At 39.9% G+C, this 12,977-nt stretch overlaps 1 protein-coding gene across 1 annotated transcript in view; it reads right to left on the reverse strand.

Annotated features, from left to right (window-relative positions):
* The window catches only part of LOC134678531 (arf-GAP with Rho-GAP domain, ANK repeat and PH domain-containing protein 2), a 42,100-nt gene extending 31,882 nt beyond the window's left edge, over nucleotides 1-10,218 (reverse strand). Inside the window, exons 1-2 of the mRNA XM_063537107.1 lie at nucleotides 8,485-10,218; nucleotides 7,075-7,267 (exon numbers count right to left, since the gene is read on the reverse strand). Coding sequence (XP_063393177.1) covers nucleotides 7,075-7,267; nucleotides 8,485-9,992 — 1,701 coding nt within the window. The 5' untranslated portion in view covers nucleotides 9,993-10,218. The remainder of the gene's footprint in view (nucleotides 1-7,074; nucleotides 7,268-8,484) is intronic.
* Between the last annotated feature and the right edge of the window lie 2,759 nt (nucleotides 10,219-12,977).

The raw sequence follows: 12,977 nt of genomic DNA on the forward strand, positions 1-12,977 counted from the left end.
AATTACCCTATAAATGTAACTAACGCCATCCGCTCATTAATTTTTAATGAGATGAAATCTGTCGCACGACTTTGTGTGTGTACAGTCACCTGCAATAATATGTTACTCTTCGAAGGCCGCAAAAATATGTGACACGCTCTTATGGCTCTACAAATAAGACCGTGTCAGATATTTTTGCGGCCTTTGTTGTGTAACATATTATTGCAGGTGACTGTACATCATAGACTAGGAATCCTCTAGGCCGAGTTTAGAGCAATTATGTCATGCAACCGATGATGCCAAAAATGCGGGGGTGCGCGGGACGAGGTGAGCGAAGTCCCGTGCCGTGATTGGTCCGTTCAAAGACACGGACGTCACACAAAGGCAGTTTCGAGTCGAACATGGAGTAAAATTACCGCATGCGTGGCAGAGGGGTTAGCGCGACTATGCTCAGTCTGGAGGATGTCTTGTCTGTGATGTACATACTCGGCTTCTAGTATATCGTCATTGTTGACTGACAATTCGAAAACATTTATCTTTACCACCAGTTTGACACTGACATACTTATTCGCTAGCGACTGTGTAAACTAACTGACGATGTATCTCCCTCGTACTGACATTGGTGCAAGCGAGATGCACTGCGTTTGTGTCACGGCTCAGCCACGACATCGAGCGACTTGCGACGGTGGGAGCGATAACCATAGGTTGGAGCGTGACACAGCGATCGGACCTTTCGCTCCAACCTATGGTTATCGCTCCCGCCGTCGCAAGTCGCTCGATGCCGTGGCCGAGCCGTCACAGACCAACTTACTTAAGGCCGCGTACTAATTGCAAAGATCATGGTATAATAATATACTCCGCCTGGTACTCTCTACCCGTCTTTTTGTGGTCACGTGACTGACAGTACTGACACAAGCCTACGTCATCATGCGATAGCGCTATATGATAATATGCGATAGCGCTATATAAAGTGGCAATGTTATTGTGACGTAGGCTTGTGTCACTCTGGGAAGAGAAGACCATGTTTAATTAGACTATGGCAAAGATTGAGGTTTGTTGTTATACCTCTCGCATTAAATAATGGTCTCGATGACAGTTCCATCAAGTCTCATTCGGTTGGGCTTAAAAAGGTGGGGTCTCTGCTCATTGTAGCCTACATCCGCTCATAGAAGCTAGGATCCTATAGAAGTGGTATACATACACGACCGTGCCTCCGTGAGGGACAAAACATAGGTACGCAATGCGACACTTTGGACACTATCTATGGGCCAATAGTTGCCTGAAAATAAATATTTTCATCACTATGATTGGTCGAATTTATTTGTTGCCCACCATAATCCATACTAAATTTACGGTGGGGAACAAATAAAATGTGAGACTGTGACAAGGACAAACAATAATAGCTCTTTCGCTGCTACTCCTTAAGTATCTTACATAACATACATAATGGGTTAGCCGTTCGGTCATTTCCCCGACCCCTCATGCCAGATCCAGTTATACACTAGATTCATGCATCCGCTTTATGAAGAAACGATCGGTGGCGACAAAGCTGGCTCAAACCTGATACACAGCCGTCCTCGAAGATGGGGCGCGACTCGAAACAGCCTCCGCAGCCTGAAGAGGCCCCTCACACCCTCCGAAGTCCCAAAAGAGCGTGTCGAAAAATACCTACTACTACCCTTTTTGAAGTAGAGTCGGACCAAAAAAAGTCTGCAGCATATTTGATAGCCGCAGTGTCATTTATACGTCATAATTTCATAGAAGCTTGACGTTTAAAATAACACTTTCACTGCGTGGGCTATCAAATCCGCTGCAGACTATTCTTGGTCGGACTCTATCTGTGGGTAGTCTGTGTCTGGTGGATGACCCGTAATCCAGCACGTAATTGGAACACGTCTGGATAAAGAGGATGTTGCTCCCGCCACGGAACCACAACACTGACTCATTGGAGCATCGTACGGGGAGCGGTTGTTCGCGTAATTTCTACAATTGGGTATTTTCACGACAAACCAAATATTTATTACAACAATCATAAGTAATACATAGGCAAAGGGTTAGGTAAGACATAGGTAGGGTAGGGTAGAAAAGGGGTTTCAGTCGATGTATGGAAGGGCGGCACCGTCGTCGAACCCAAGCCACCTGGGTATTTTCTAACTAGTCAAATCAGTTACTTTTTTAGAAATGTCAAAACGATTTGCTAATATGGAATCTATGAAACATTGAGACATAAAAATTGAGGTTGTGGCTATCTCTCAAGTATTAAAAACAAAGTAAAAAAAAAATTAAGTGTTTATAAACCTTGTTAGAACCTTGATTGTTTTTTAATGAATTACTATTAGGTGCATGTAACATCCTAATTTCAAAGATCGAACCACTAGTTTAGCTAACCCAAGGGGATCCTAGCCTTGGAATTTGGTAAAACCGTATTTCACTTTCAATATAATAAGACATACTTATATCTTACTAGCTGTTGCCCGCGACTTCGTCCGCGTGGAATCTTATCTTCAACATTTTACATCTTTAGTACCTATAATTTTCATATCCAAGCAATGTTGAAATTAAGTACTTTTCTTTTTTAGCAAGTTGTATGAAGTTAAAATTTCATTTCAGTTTAGTGGATTTTGATGTTGGTCGCTGAAATTACTTTAATTCTTGTATTCTCATAATAGTTACCTATGCCCTTATACAAAGATTCAAGTTCCGCACTCACAAAATATCTGATCTCCATACAAACTTACAACCCCTTTCTCATCACCTTGGGGGATTATTTTCAAAAATGCTTGAATTAGTTTTCATGTTTTTAATTTAATACCTTTTTTTTTTGCAAAAAAGTACAAGTTCCTAGCTTAAAATTAAATTTACACCCCAAGACGAACTTTCATCTCCTTTTTAACCCCCTTAGGGGTTGAATTTTTAAGAACGTGCAATTACTTTTTTTTTGAAATCGGCTTTTATGTTTTTGTAAGAATTTTCAAAGCCTTTGTAATGGATTCAAACTTTCAACCCCTTTTTAACCCTGTTAGGGGATGAATTTTACAAAACGCTGAAATTACTTTTCCTGTCTTCTAATAATATCCCTAAATACAAAGATTCAAGTCCCACACTCGAAAAAAATTTTGATATCCATACAAACTTTCAACCCCTTTTTCACCACCTTAGGGGATGAATTTTCTAAAACGCTGAAATCAGTTTTCTTGTATTTTAATAATATACTTTTTTAGTTTCAAATTCCTAGCTTAAAAGAAAACTTTAACCCGATACAAACTTTCATCCCCTTTTTAACCCTGTTAGGGGATGAATTTTACGAAACACTGAAATTACTTTTATTGTCTTCTAATAATATCCCCAAATACAAAGATTCAAGTCCCGCGCTCGAAAAATTTTTTGATATCCATACAAACTTTCAACCCCTTTTTCACCACCGTGGGGGATGAATTTTCTAAAACGCTGAAATTAGTTTTCTTGTATTTGAATTTGATACTTTTTTACAAAGTTTCAAGTTCCTAGCTTAAAATAAAATTTGCACCCGAAGACGAACTTTCATCCCCTTTTTAACCCCCTTAGGGGTTGAATTTCCAAAAACGTTGCAATTATTTTTTTTTGTAATCGGCTATTATGCCTTTCTAAGAAGTTTCAAAGCATATGTAATGGATTTAAATTTTCAACCCCTTCTTAACCCTGTTAGGGGATGAATTTTACAAAACGCTGAAATTACTTTTCCTATCTTCTAATAATATCCCTAAATACAAAGATTCAAGTCCACCACTCGAAAAAAAATTTGATATCCATACAAACTTTCAACCCCTTTTTCACCACCTTAGGGGATGAATTTTCAAAAACGCTTAAATTAGTTTTCTTGTATTTTAATAATATATTTTTTTACGAAGTTTCAAATTCCTAGCTTAAAAGAAAACTTGAACCCCAGACAAACTTTCATCCCCTTTTTAACCCCCTTAGGGGTTGAATATCTCAAAATCGCTTCTTATCTCTTGTACACTTTATAAATGCAATCTGGTGTGCAAATTTCAACTTTCTGGCTTTTGTAGTTTCGGCTCTGCGTTGATGAATCAGTCAGTCAGTCAGGACACTTGCATTTATATATATAGATTATATTAGACCTACACTACCCTATTAAAATTTCCACTTCTCTTTCAATAATGGCAAATAACTCATTCATTATTTATGCGTTTTACTATTTCGTTTTCAGAGTAACTGTAAGGTTCAGGCCCCGTAGACAACATGGTAATCGCTAACGCTACGTAGAGAACGAAACGCAACTGTCACTGTCACACTAATAAGGAAGAGCGATAGAGAGACACAAAGTGTTTCGATGGTAAAGCGCAAGCGATCATCACCTTGGCTAGGCCCCCTGAACAGTTAGCGCTCTTGAATAGCGAAATACTCCAAATAGCATAGCGGTGTCATACAATCTCATTCATTTGTAGGCACAACTTTCACTAGCTAGCGTAGGTATTAAATTAACCATCTGGCAAAAAACATCAGCAAAAAATGTACAATGATATTTATACTGGTAAATATTCAGAATTGGAATAAACTCATTGTTTGTGAGTGTATTTAATGATATTACTGCGGGTATAAGTTTATACAATGTATAAATGAAAGTTACTATTTATTCAAGCTTTCACGGTTACACCCTTTCTATTTTTACAAGTGAATTAAAAGAAAATGCGATGTACCTAATATAGGTAGTTCAGCAAAGTATTTCATCCGAGGATATTACACTCGGCATTGACTTTATACTCATAGCACTTTGTTTCAACTGCAAGATTTATAAACAGAAGTAATTGAACGTCATTATTATTACAATTTCTGAGACTATAGGATCGAAAAAAGAGATTACCGTATATATTTACTACTCATGCACTATAAAAAAAAACCGGGCAAGTGCGAGTCGGCCTCGCGCACCAAGGGTTCCGTACCATAATGCAAAAAAAAAACAAAAAGAAAACGGTCACCCATCCAAGTACTGACCCCTCCCGACGTTGCTTAATTTTGGTCAAAAATCACGTTTGTTGTATGGGAGCCCCATTTAAATCTTTATTTTATTCTGTTTTTAGTATTTGTTGTTATAGCGGCAACAGAAATACATCATCTGTGAAAATTTCAACTGTCTAGCTATCACGGTTCGTGAGATACAGCCTGGTGACAGACGGACGGACGGACGGACGGACAGCGAAGTCTTAGAAATAGGGTCCCGTTTTACCCTTTGGGTACGGAACCCTAAAAAATTAACCTCGTAATTTAAGACGCAGGACAATTTTCCTGCTACACAGTCTACATTTTAGCTACAGATCTCGCCTGGATTTTATCCTGTAGATAGTCTTAAGATGGTAGGTATTAATACATGTTTTATCGACAGATCTCGTGTTAAAACCTTTATCGTCATCGAAGCTCTCGCGGCACGTGTTATCGTATCATTCGGAACAGTTGAGGCGATAGCACACGATTAGATAATCCGTGGGGTGTGCCAAGCCTAACAAACGGTGCCGACCTACATCGTGCATCATGACAATAGGATGTAATTTAGGAAAATATAACCACAAAGCTGGGTCCTACAATAATCCTCATAGACACTTTTTTAGCTACAAATGACGTAGTATCGGCCCAAAGTGTCAATGAGTTTAAGATAAGCACAATGCAAACTCTACTCACTCCTTGATGGCAGTCATCAACCGAGTTTTCAGAGCTCTGACCGCTCTGGACACAGGCATTATCACTATTATCAATTTATCAGTTATTTCAACTGCCTCCCTGCTTTACAAATAGTAATAAAAAGACCCAAATTAAAAAAAGCTGTGCTGTCTAGTAATATGAGGCGGGCCTTACGTCGCCCTACCACCTAACAACGATTTTAAATAAGTTTTAGGCAAAAATTCCATTTTTGATACAAGCTTCTATCGCTGACTGTACTGTTCTTTCCACAGACAACTAATACTCATCGAGACCATTCGAACAACCCCAAACACAATTAGGTTTCGTTGTTTTATCACAGAGTTCTTATGGCCTCCTCCTATCTCCATTATCAGATCAGCTCGATGGTACCATAATATTGCATTGTCACCTGACTTACATATGTATGCAAATTTTCAGCTTCATTGGAAGTCGGAAAATGGGTCAAATTTAGCTTGCAAGATTTGACCCGTACAAACATAGTTACATATTTACATAGGTACATTGCAAGTTAAATAAAAGCTTGTAAAAATGCGTGTTTTTAAGCAAACACAGCTTTAGCACATAATTTGGAATTATGTATACGTAGCCTCAATGAGTTGAGGTCTATCAACTTTCAAAAATAAATAAGCCATTATGTAGGAAAATGTTTGTAATTGCCAAAAAATATCCTTCAAAATCATTGAAACCGTTATAAAGTGCCGTTCGTCTCATTGGGAGCAGTAGGCCATCACGGTAATTTAGTGCTTATTACCGCGCAATAAGTGCCATAAAATTATTATGCACTTGTTCAATACAATGTCATATTTGTTTTATACTTTCTCTTACGCTAGCATGTCGCGACTCGAGCCGAACTAAATTCGGCTTTGTTATAAGAGAAATATGGTGGTCATTTGAATGATGGTACATTTAATTTTAAGTCTAGCAAGTGTGATAATGATAAATGTATAGATTTAGATACGTGTTCATTGTTTTGTTTGTACATATTTGTTTTAATATGACAGGTTTGCAATTCGTTTTGCCACAAAATCCTGCTAACAAGGTTTTTTTTAATATGCTCTCAGTGTTTTTAATTTACTAAGAATATAATCCTACACAATACATGTCTTTTAAAATTAACAAATACGTTAGTTGTAAATTAAAATAGTCCAATATTTTCATTTTGCTCAGAATAAGGCGACAAGCGACGAGAAATGGCTTGAACATTTTATCGTATTTTTTAAGATCCCTAGACTCTTGTGATCCCGTGTCAATGTGTACAAGCCCAGTGAACGCACGAGCGGAGCGCGCAGCGGGGCGTACCGCGTTCATATTGAACAAATACAAATGTATGCGAGCGGCCGCATTGCTTCGCCGCTGCCCGCTGCGCTAGACGCTGATAAAAACTCGCAAAGCGGCACTAACCTTCAAATAACACCATCCGCACCTAGTAAACTCTGCCGTATGTTTCGTCTGGAACTCCCCAGCTAGATGTTCCGCAATCTTCTGCGCCCAGTTTCTTCGTTCTGACGCGCTGGCGCAGCTGAAGAGGACTTTTCGAGAAGATCGCGATCCAGTGCTGACTGAAAGCTCGAGCATGTAGGAGTTGCTTGTTGTGCTGAAAAAGACCTTGATGTTAGGTAGATAATGCTACATTTCGATTGGCAAATAATTGTAATTAGGACTGATAGCTCCAGCAGACATGGTAGCAGTGGCTTATTTTGTTAAAATGGACCTTGATGGTAGGTAAGGTAGGTAAGTAAGGTTACATTTGAATAACGATCAAGGGATGTTAACCCACGATATGTATTTGTATTGTTAATCATTTATGTAAATGTCATTAATCATCATTGATCATATGCACTGGAAGGAATTTAAGGAAAATAATAGTGCTATTTGACACAAATCAAAATTAATAGGCTGATTAAAACAAAACATCTAATTTTATTCCTAATTAGGGAATAATAATTAAATCAAATAACTGACTAATCAATGGCTCGAATTACTTTAGAATAGGTACTTAGTATTAATGAGACATCTAATGAGTAATAGACGCATGTAACAGTAATGCGTCATCAGAGTAGCCAGGTAGATACTACACTTTAGATCAGAAATAATAGGTCACTTTGTATAGAAATGTCCTAATAAATTGGTCCAATTTGTTTTTGAGTGTTTTATGGATTAACAACGTATCGGGTATTTTAAGGTAAAAACAATTACCCACTGTCGTATTTAACATGTATCTAAAAAGCCTACATTTTGGCATAATTACATTGATTTTGATGTTTGAAGTGATACTGAGCAAACTGATGAATATAACCAAAAGCGATGATCTTTTATTCATGCACATGCATTTTCTGTCTGGGCCTTATAATACTATTGACCTTTACAAAATTGCCTCCTCTAGAGCACAGTCGCTGTGGCCGAAATTGGTCAGGAGAGCATCATCAGTTCAAATTTCATGTACACAATTAATTTAGTAATGCAAGATTTTTTTTTTTTATTATGAAAGGGCTTACTCATGGCCACAGACTAGCCGAGGCGTAGACGTGGCCTACGATGGAGCGAGCTCGCCCAGAAGGTGCCTGTTCACTCTTGATTTGAAGGTTGCCGGGTTATAAGAATACGGAAATATAGACGCCGGCAAGGAATTCCATTCCTTGGCAGTGCGCATAAGGAAAGTAGAAGCAAAGCGCTTCGTGTGAATTGGTGGAATATCTACCAAGTAAGGATGGATTTATCAATTAACAGCTTCCATTTAAATAAAATGGTTTTCAAGAAGTTGTTTAAAAGAGCAAATAATGTAAAAAATAAAATGGCCAATTAATGACTCACCTGGATGACAGAGGCAACACAACTTGCAAAGAGTTGATTGTATCCAGAGGGTAAGACTCCTTCAAGACGGAGTTGGTTGGGTCCGTATAACACAACAATTTCTGTTCAGACAGCACACAAAACCTACTCTGTGTGTTCTTGAACAAGTCTTCAACACCACCGGACACCACTTTAGTCAATGTACCACTGAAAAATTGCACCGGCAAGCCGTTTACTGGCGGTCTTTCTATCGTGTCAACTTTAGGAATGACCGCTTTTGGGGATTTGTTTAACATATTGTCCAATTTTAACATGCTTGAGAATTTCTGCATAACCGAATGTGTGCTGGTAGATCTTTCTCCAGCTTTTGGCAATGAGTCTGTATCGCTAACGAACCAGTTGGAATTGTTGTCCTTGTCCACCATTGGGACTTTCTCATCTTTTGTCTCAGTCTCAGGAAACAGGCTGTCTGATCTCTCCGGGGGAGTAGGTGGATTGTAATATTCAATGTCTCGGAAATCAAAAGTCTCATCCGAATTGTCTGTAGTAACTATAGTACCGTAAGTATCTCCTATTAAGAATGACTCCAGTAGTATTAGCTCATTGCTTACTCCATCATATTTTGGTGCAGGTTTGCTTGTATTTAGTGGATCAAACTCATAAATTGTGCTTTTGCTAGGCCTCTGTGTCTTGTTACAATTTGTACTTGCCTGAGAGCTTATGGTACTATTTGGTAGTGTCCAGTTTTCATACATAGAGTTCTGTCTCATAACCTCTATGCTCTCTCGTTTCTTCCGTCTTTCTGGAACTTCAGGTGCTGATCTTATGCTTACTATACTATTCGCTCTTGAAGGTTTCGGTGTGTCATATGTTAACTGCTCATTTTCCAAATTGGTATAGTTGTTTTGATCAGATTCTCGGCTGTCATATGAGAAATTACTAACAGTGTCGGTGTTGGAGTCTGAATTTGTAGAAAATAGTGAGAGATCATCAAAATGGGATGCATTCAGGTTGAGTGATGGCAATTCTTGGGCATTTTCGTTCTCCGCTTTATACCTCTTCTGTTCTAATAGTGGTGAATGGAACTGTATGTTGTCAAAGAGACTGACGTCCACTACTGGCATGGAGACACAACGCTGGTCTTCCGTTTCCTCCAGAGAGTCTGTCTTTTTCACTTTTCTCAGTTTCATGCCCGCACTCCTCGTGCCTTCTATGACGGATTTGGTGACGGAGTCCCGCACCGCCCGCGACGTCGTGAGCGTCTTTTCCAACGTACCTTTAGCAAACTTGGACCCATCCTGAATGGACTTCTCAATTTTCTCGTTTGCCGACTTAGCCGAGCTGCTCACTTTCAGCGCCACATCCTCGGATATCTGTTTAGACACTGAACTTATGGATCTGAATATGTCCGAGGCGGAAACTCTGTCGTTGGGACTGATTTTAGTTCTCGGTAAGGGAACTGGTCGCTTGAGCGGATCATTTTGTGGCAGAAATGCACTCCTCGGCTTCGGAACGGGCGGCGTATCCATCGGGCTCGGTGCACTATCACTGTACAACTATTTAGACGACGATAACATTGCTAAGCCATTATACAAGTTTCATAAACAATGTGACGGGTGACTCACAGGGGGCTAAACAAACCACTTCTTTATTATGTTGACCCAATTATGTCGTCCGCTCTTTACAAAAGTACAAAGATATGTATCAGCCGTGTAAATAACTAGATTTTGATCACTTAAAACGACCTAATAATTAACCAAAAGAAAAATATATTTATAAAAAAAATTGAACGTTTCGATGAAGGAGTGTAGCGCAGACGCAGTGCGCAGCTGTGTGCCACAGATGAAAAATAAATTCTATAGACAGATACAGATGCAGGCCACAGACTATAAACATACCTTCACTATTCATCAATCGTACCAATATACATGATGGCTCATTTAAGTAGCTAACACACTATCGCACCGCACCAAGGTCATTGAGGGACGCACCCATAAGTAAGAGGAAGAAAGCGATATCTCTTTCTCCCTCTTACTTATGGGTGCGTCCCTCAATGACCTTGGTGCGGTGCGATAGTGTGTTAGCTACCTTAGATCGGTCAGTATGGGAATATCTGAGGGCCAAGGCCCCTACCTTTATTGTTCTATTTGACGGCGCAGCAACTAGTATCATTTCTCTCTCCTCGCTCTTTTAAAATGCCATTTGTCAAAAAAGGACAACTATACTGTTGACAAGATGGACTTCAAATCCAAGTGGCCCCTTTTTAGGCGACCCGGGTTGTGCATGTTTGCGTAAAAACGTATATGTGTGCTCTTTTAGGGATGTAAAAAGTCGATTTTAATCATGTTATATATCGATAAACGCTACACAGCGGAACGAAATAGCGATTAATTGAAGCTTCAATATCTTCGTTAAACATAAACATAATTGAAATGCTAATGGATAATGAATATATTATAATGTAATAAAATAATTCAATTATTGCGGACCACCTATTTTAATAGGTATTTATGTATTTTAATTAAATATCTGAACTTTCCCTTGGTTCTCTCCTGGGGCGTGACTACAAAATTGTGATCTGATAACCACAATAAAGAAAAAAAGCGTTTTTGTTCATTTTAGGTATAGTTAAACCTTTGAAGTAAAATTAAAATTGCAAGAAATGTCGGTAGTTTATCGATATGACTTTATCGACATGGCTACAGCAAAGTGGGTCGCTTTGTTAATCGTACACTAAACAAAAAGTGGTCCCACTGACAGCGCGCTTGGAAGGCATCTGTATATATTCTTATATCTATGCTGAGGGCCTACCGCGAACCACGTTCGACGTGTTGCGCCTCCCTGTCACACTTACGTATGAATTTACAAGTGCCATAGAGAGGCAACACGTCGAACGTGGTTCGCGGTAGGGCCTCTGAAACAACGATCTCTTCTAGGCTTATACTCAAACACAACACACCCACTGTTCCACTGTCAGTAGAAAAAGGCGCAATTTATACGCAAGCTCAACTCTTTGCACCAACATTTTTTATTTTTCTACTGAGAAAGTGGGTGTGCCAGAGTATAGTAACCTACGACTCGTTAGGCTAAAAAAATAAGTAGCTACGTTAGTGACGTAAAAATAACAAAAAAAAACAGACATGAAACATCTGTCACTTTCATTTGTCAATCAGAGTCCGGTTAATACACGACCAAATAATGTACAGCCCAATAATAGGCGTCCACTTTTTTGGATGCGTATTATTGGGTTGTACACTACTGCCCTGTTCAAAGAGTGGCTTCGTATTATTGGCACGGACCGAGCTTGTACACCCTGATAACGCTCAACCCAATAATACACGACCCAATAATACGAATCCATTTAGTGGACGCCGAATATTGGTCGCATATTATTGGCCCGTACCGATAATGTTCGACCCGGGATTGCTCAACCCAAGAATGTACAGCCCAATAATTGGCGTCCACTTTTCGCTCCACACCACAGACTATAAATATTTGACACATAGAGTGATATTCTAGGGATGGGGCGACGATTTTTAAGTTTACGATTCAGTAATGTTGCCATGCGCAAAAAATAAGCAGATAATGGTAAGGTTAAGTAGCTAACATATTATCGCACCGCACCGCGATCTTGGTGCGTCGCGCCCATAAGTAAGAGCGAGAAAGAGATATATTTTTCTTCAGCCCGCTCCAGACTATGCGCGTGAATCGCGGGCGAAGCCGCGAACGCGAGTGTGGAGTCGATTTCGCTGTCTGCGAACATCGACGCCACACTTGCGTTCGCGGCTTCGCGCCGCAATTCGCGCACGAGTGTGGAGGGGGCTTTCCAGACGGAAACAATTGTTCGATCCATGAAATGTATACTTGGTCAAGCAGATCTGGTCAGTAGAAAAAGGCGGCAAATTTGAAAAATTTAGGCACGTAGGGATCTCTTCCCATAGAAAATTTGAATTTCGCGCCTTTTTTTATTGATAAGATTTGCAAAACCAGCTATAATTAGAATAGAATGACAGAGAAAGGTGCCTGCAATTTGCACGCACCGCGACCCTTCGCACCGGTAAGTGAGGGCGAGAAAAAGATATCTGTTTCTCGCTCTCATTCATGAGTGCGACGCACCAGGGTCGCGGTGCGGTGCGATAGTGTGTTAGCTACTTTAAATGAGTATAGTTTTCCTGGTTCTTAGGCCCCGTTCGCACGACAGCTTTTTCAACGCGCGTTAAAAAAAGCGTTTGAATGACACAAATGGATAACCATTTATGTATTCACACGACAACGGTGACGCTTTTATTCAGTGTTGTTGGATTTTAGACTTTAAGCTTTGGTCGTTAAGTCGAATTTAGAGTGCGACCAGATTCAAGCGCTTTTTTAACGGGCGAAGCCGCGAACGCGAGTGTGGAGTCTAGTTCGCTGATATGCGAAATCGACTCCAGACTCGCGTTCGCGGCTTCGCGCAGCGATTCGCGCGCGAGTGTGGAGCGGGCTTAAGCTATTTCTTGCTCCGTAGTCTTGTGAGG

The sequence above is a fragment of the Cydia fagiglandana genome, chromosome Z (genome assembly GCF_963556715.1).
Source record: "Cydia fagiglandana chromosome Z, ilCydFagi1.1, whole genome shotgun sequence".
Lineage (NCBI taxonomy): Eukaryota > Metazoa > Arthropoda > Insecta > Lepidoptera > Tortricidae > Cydia > Cydia fagiglandana.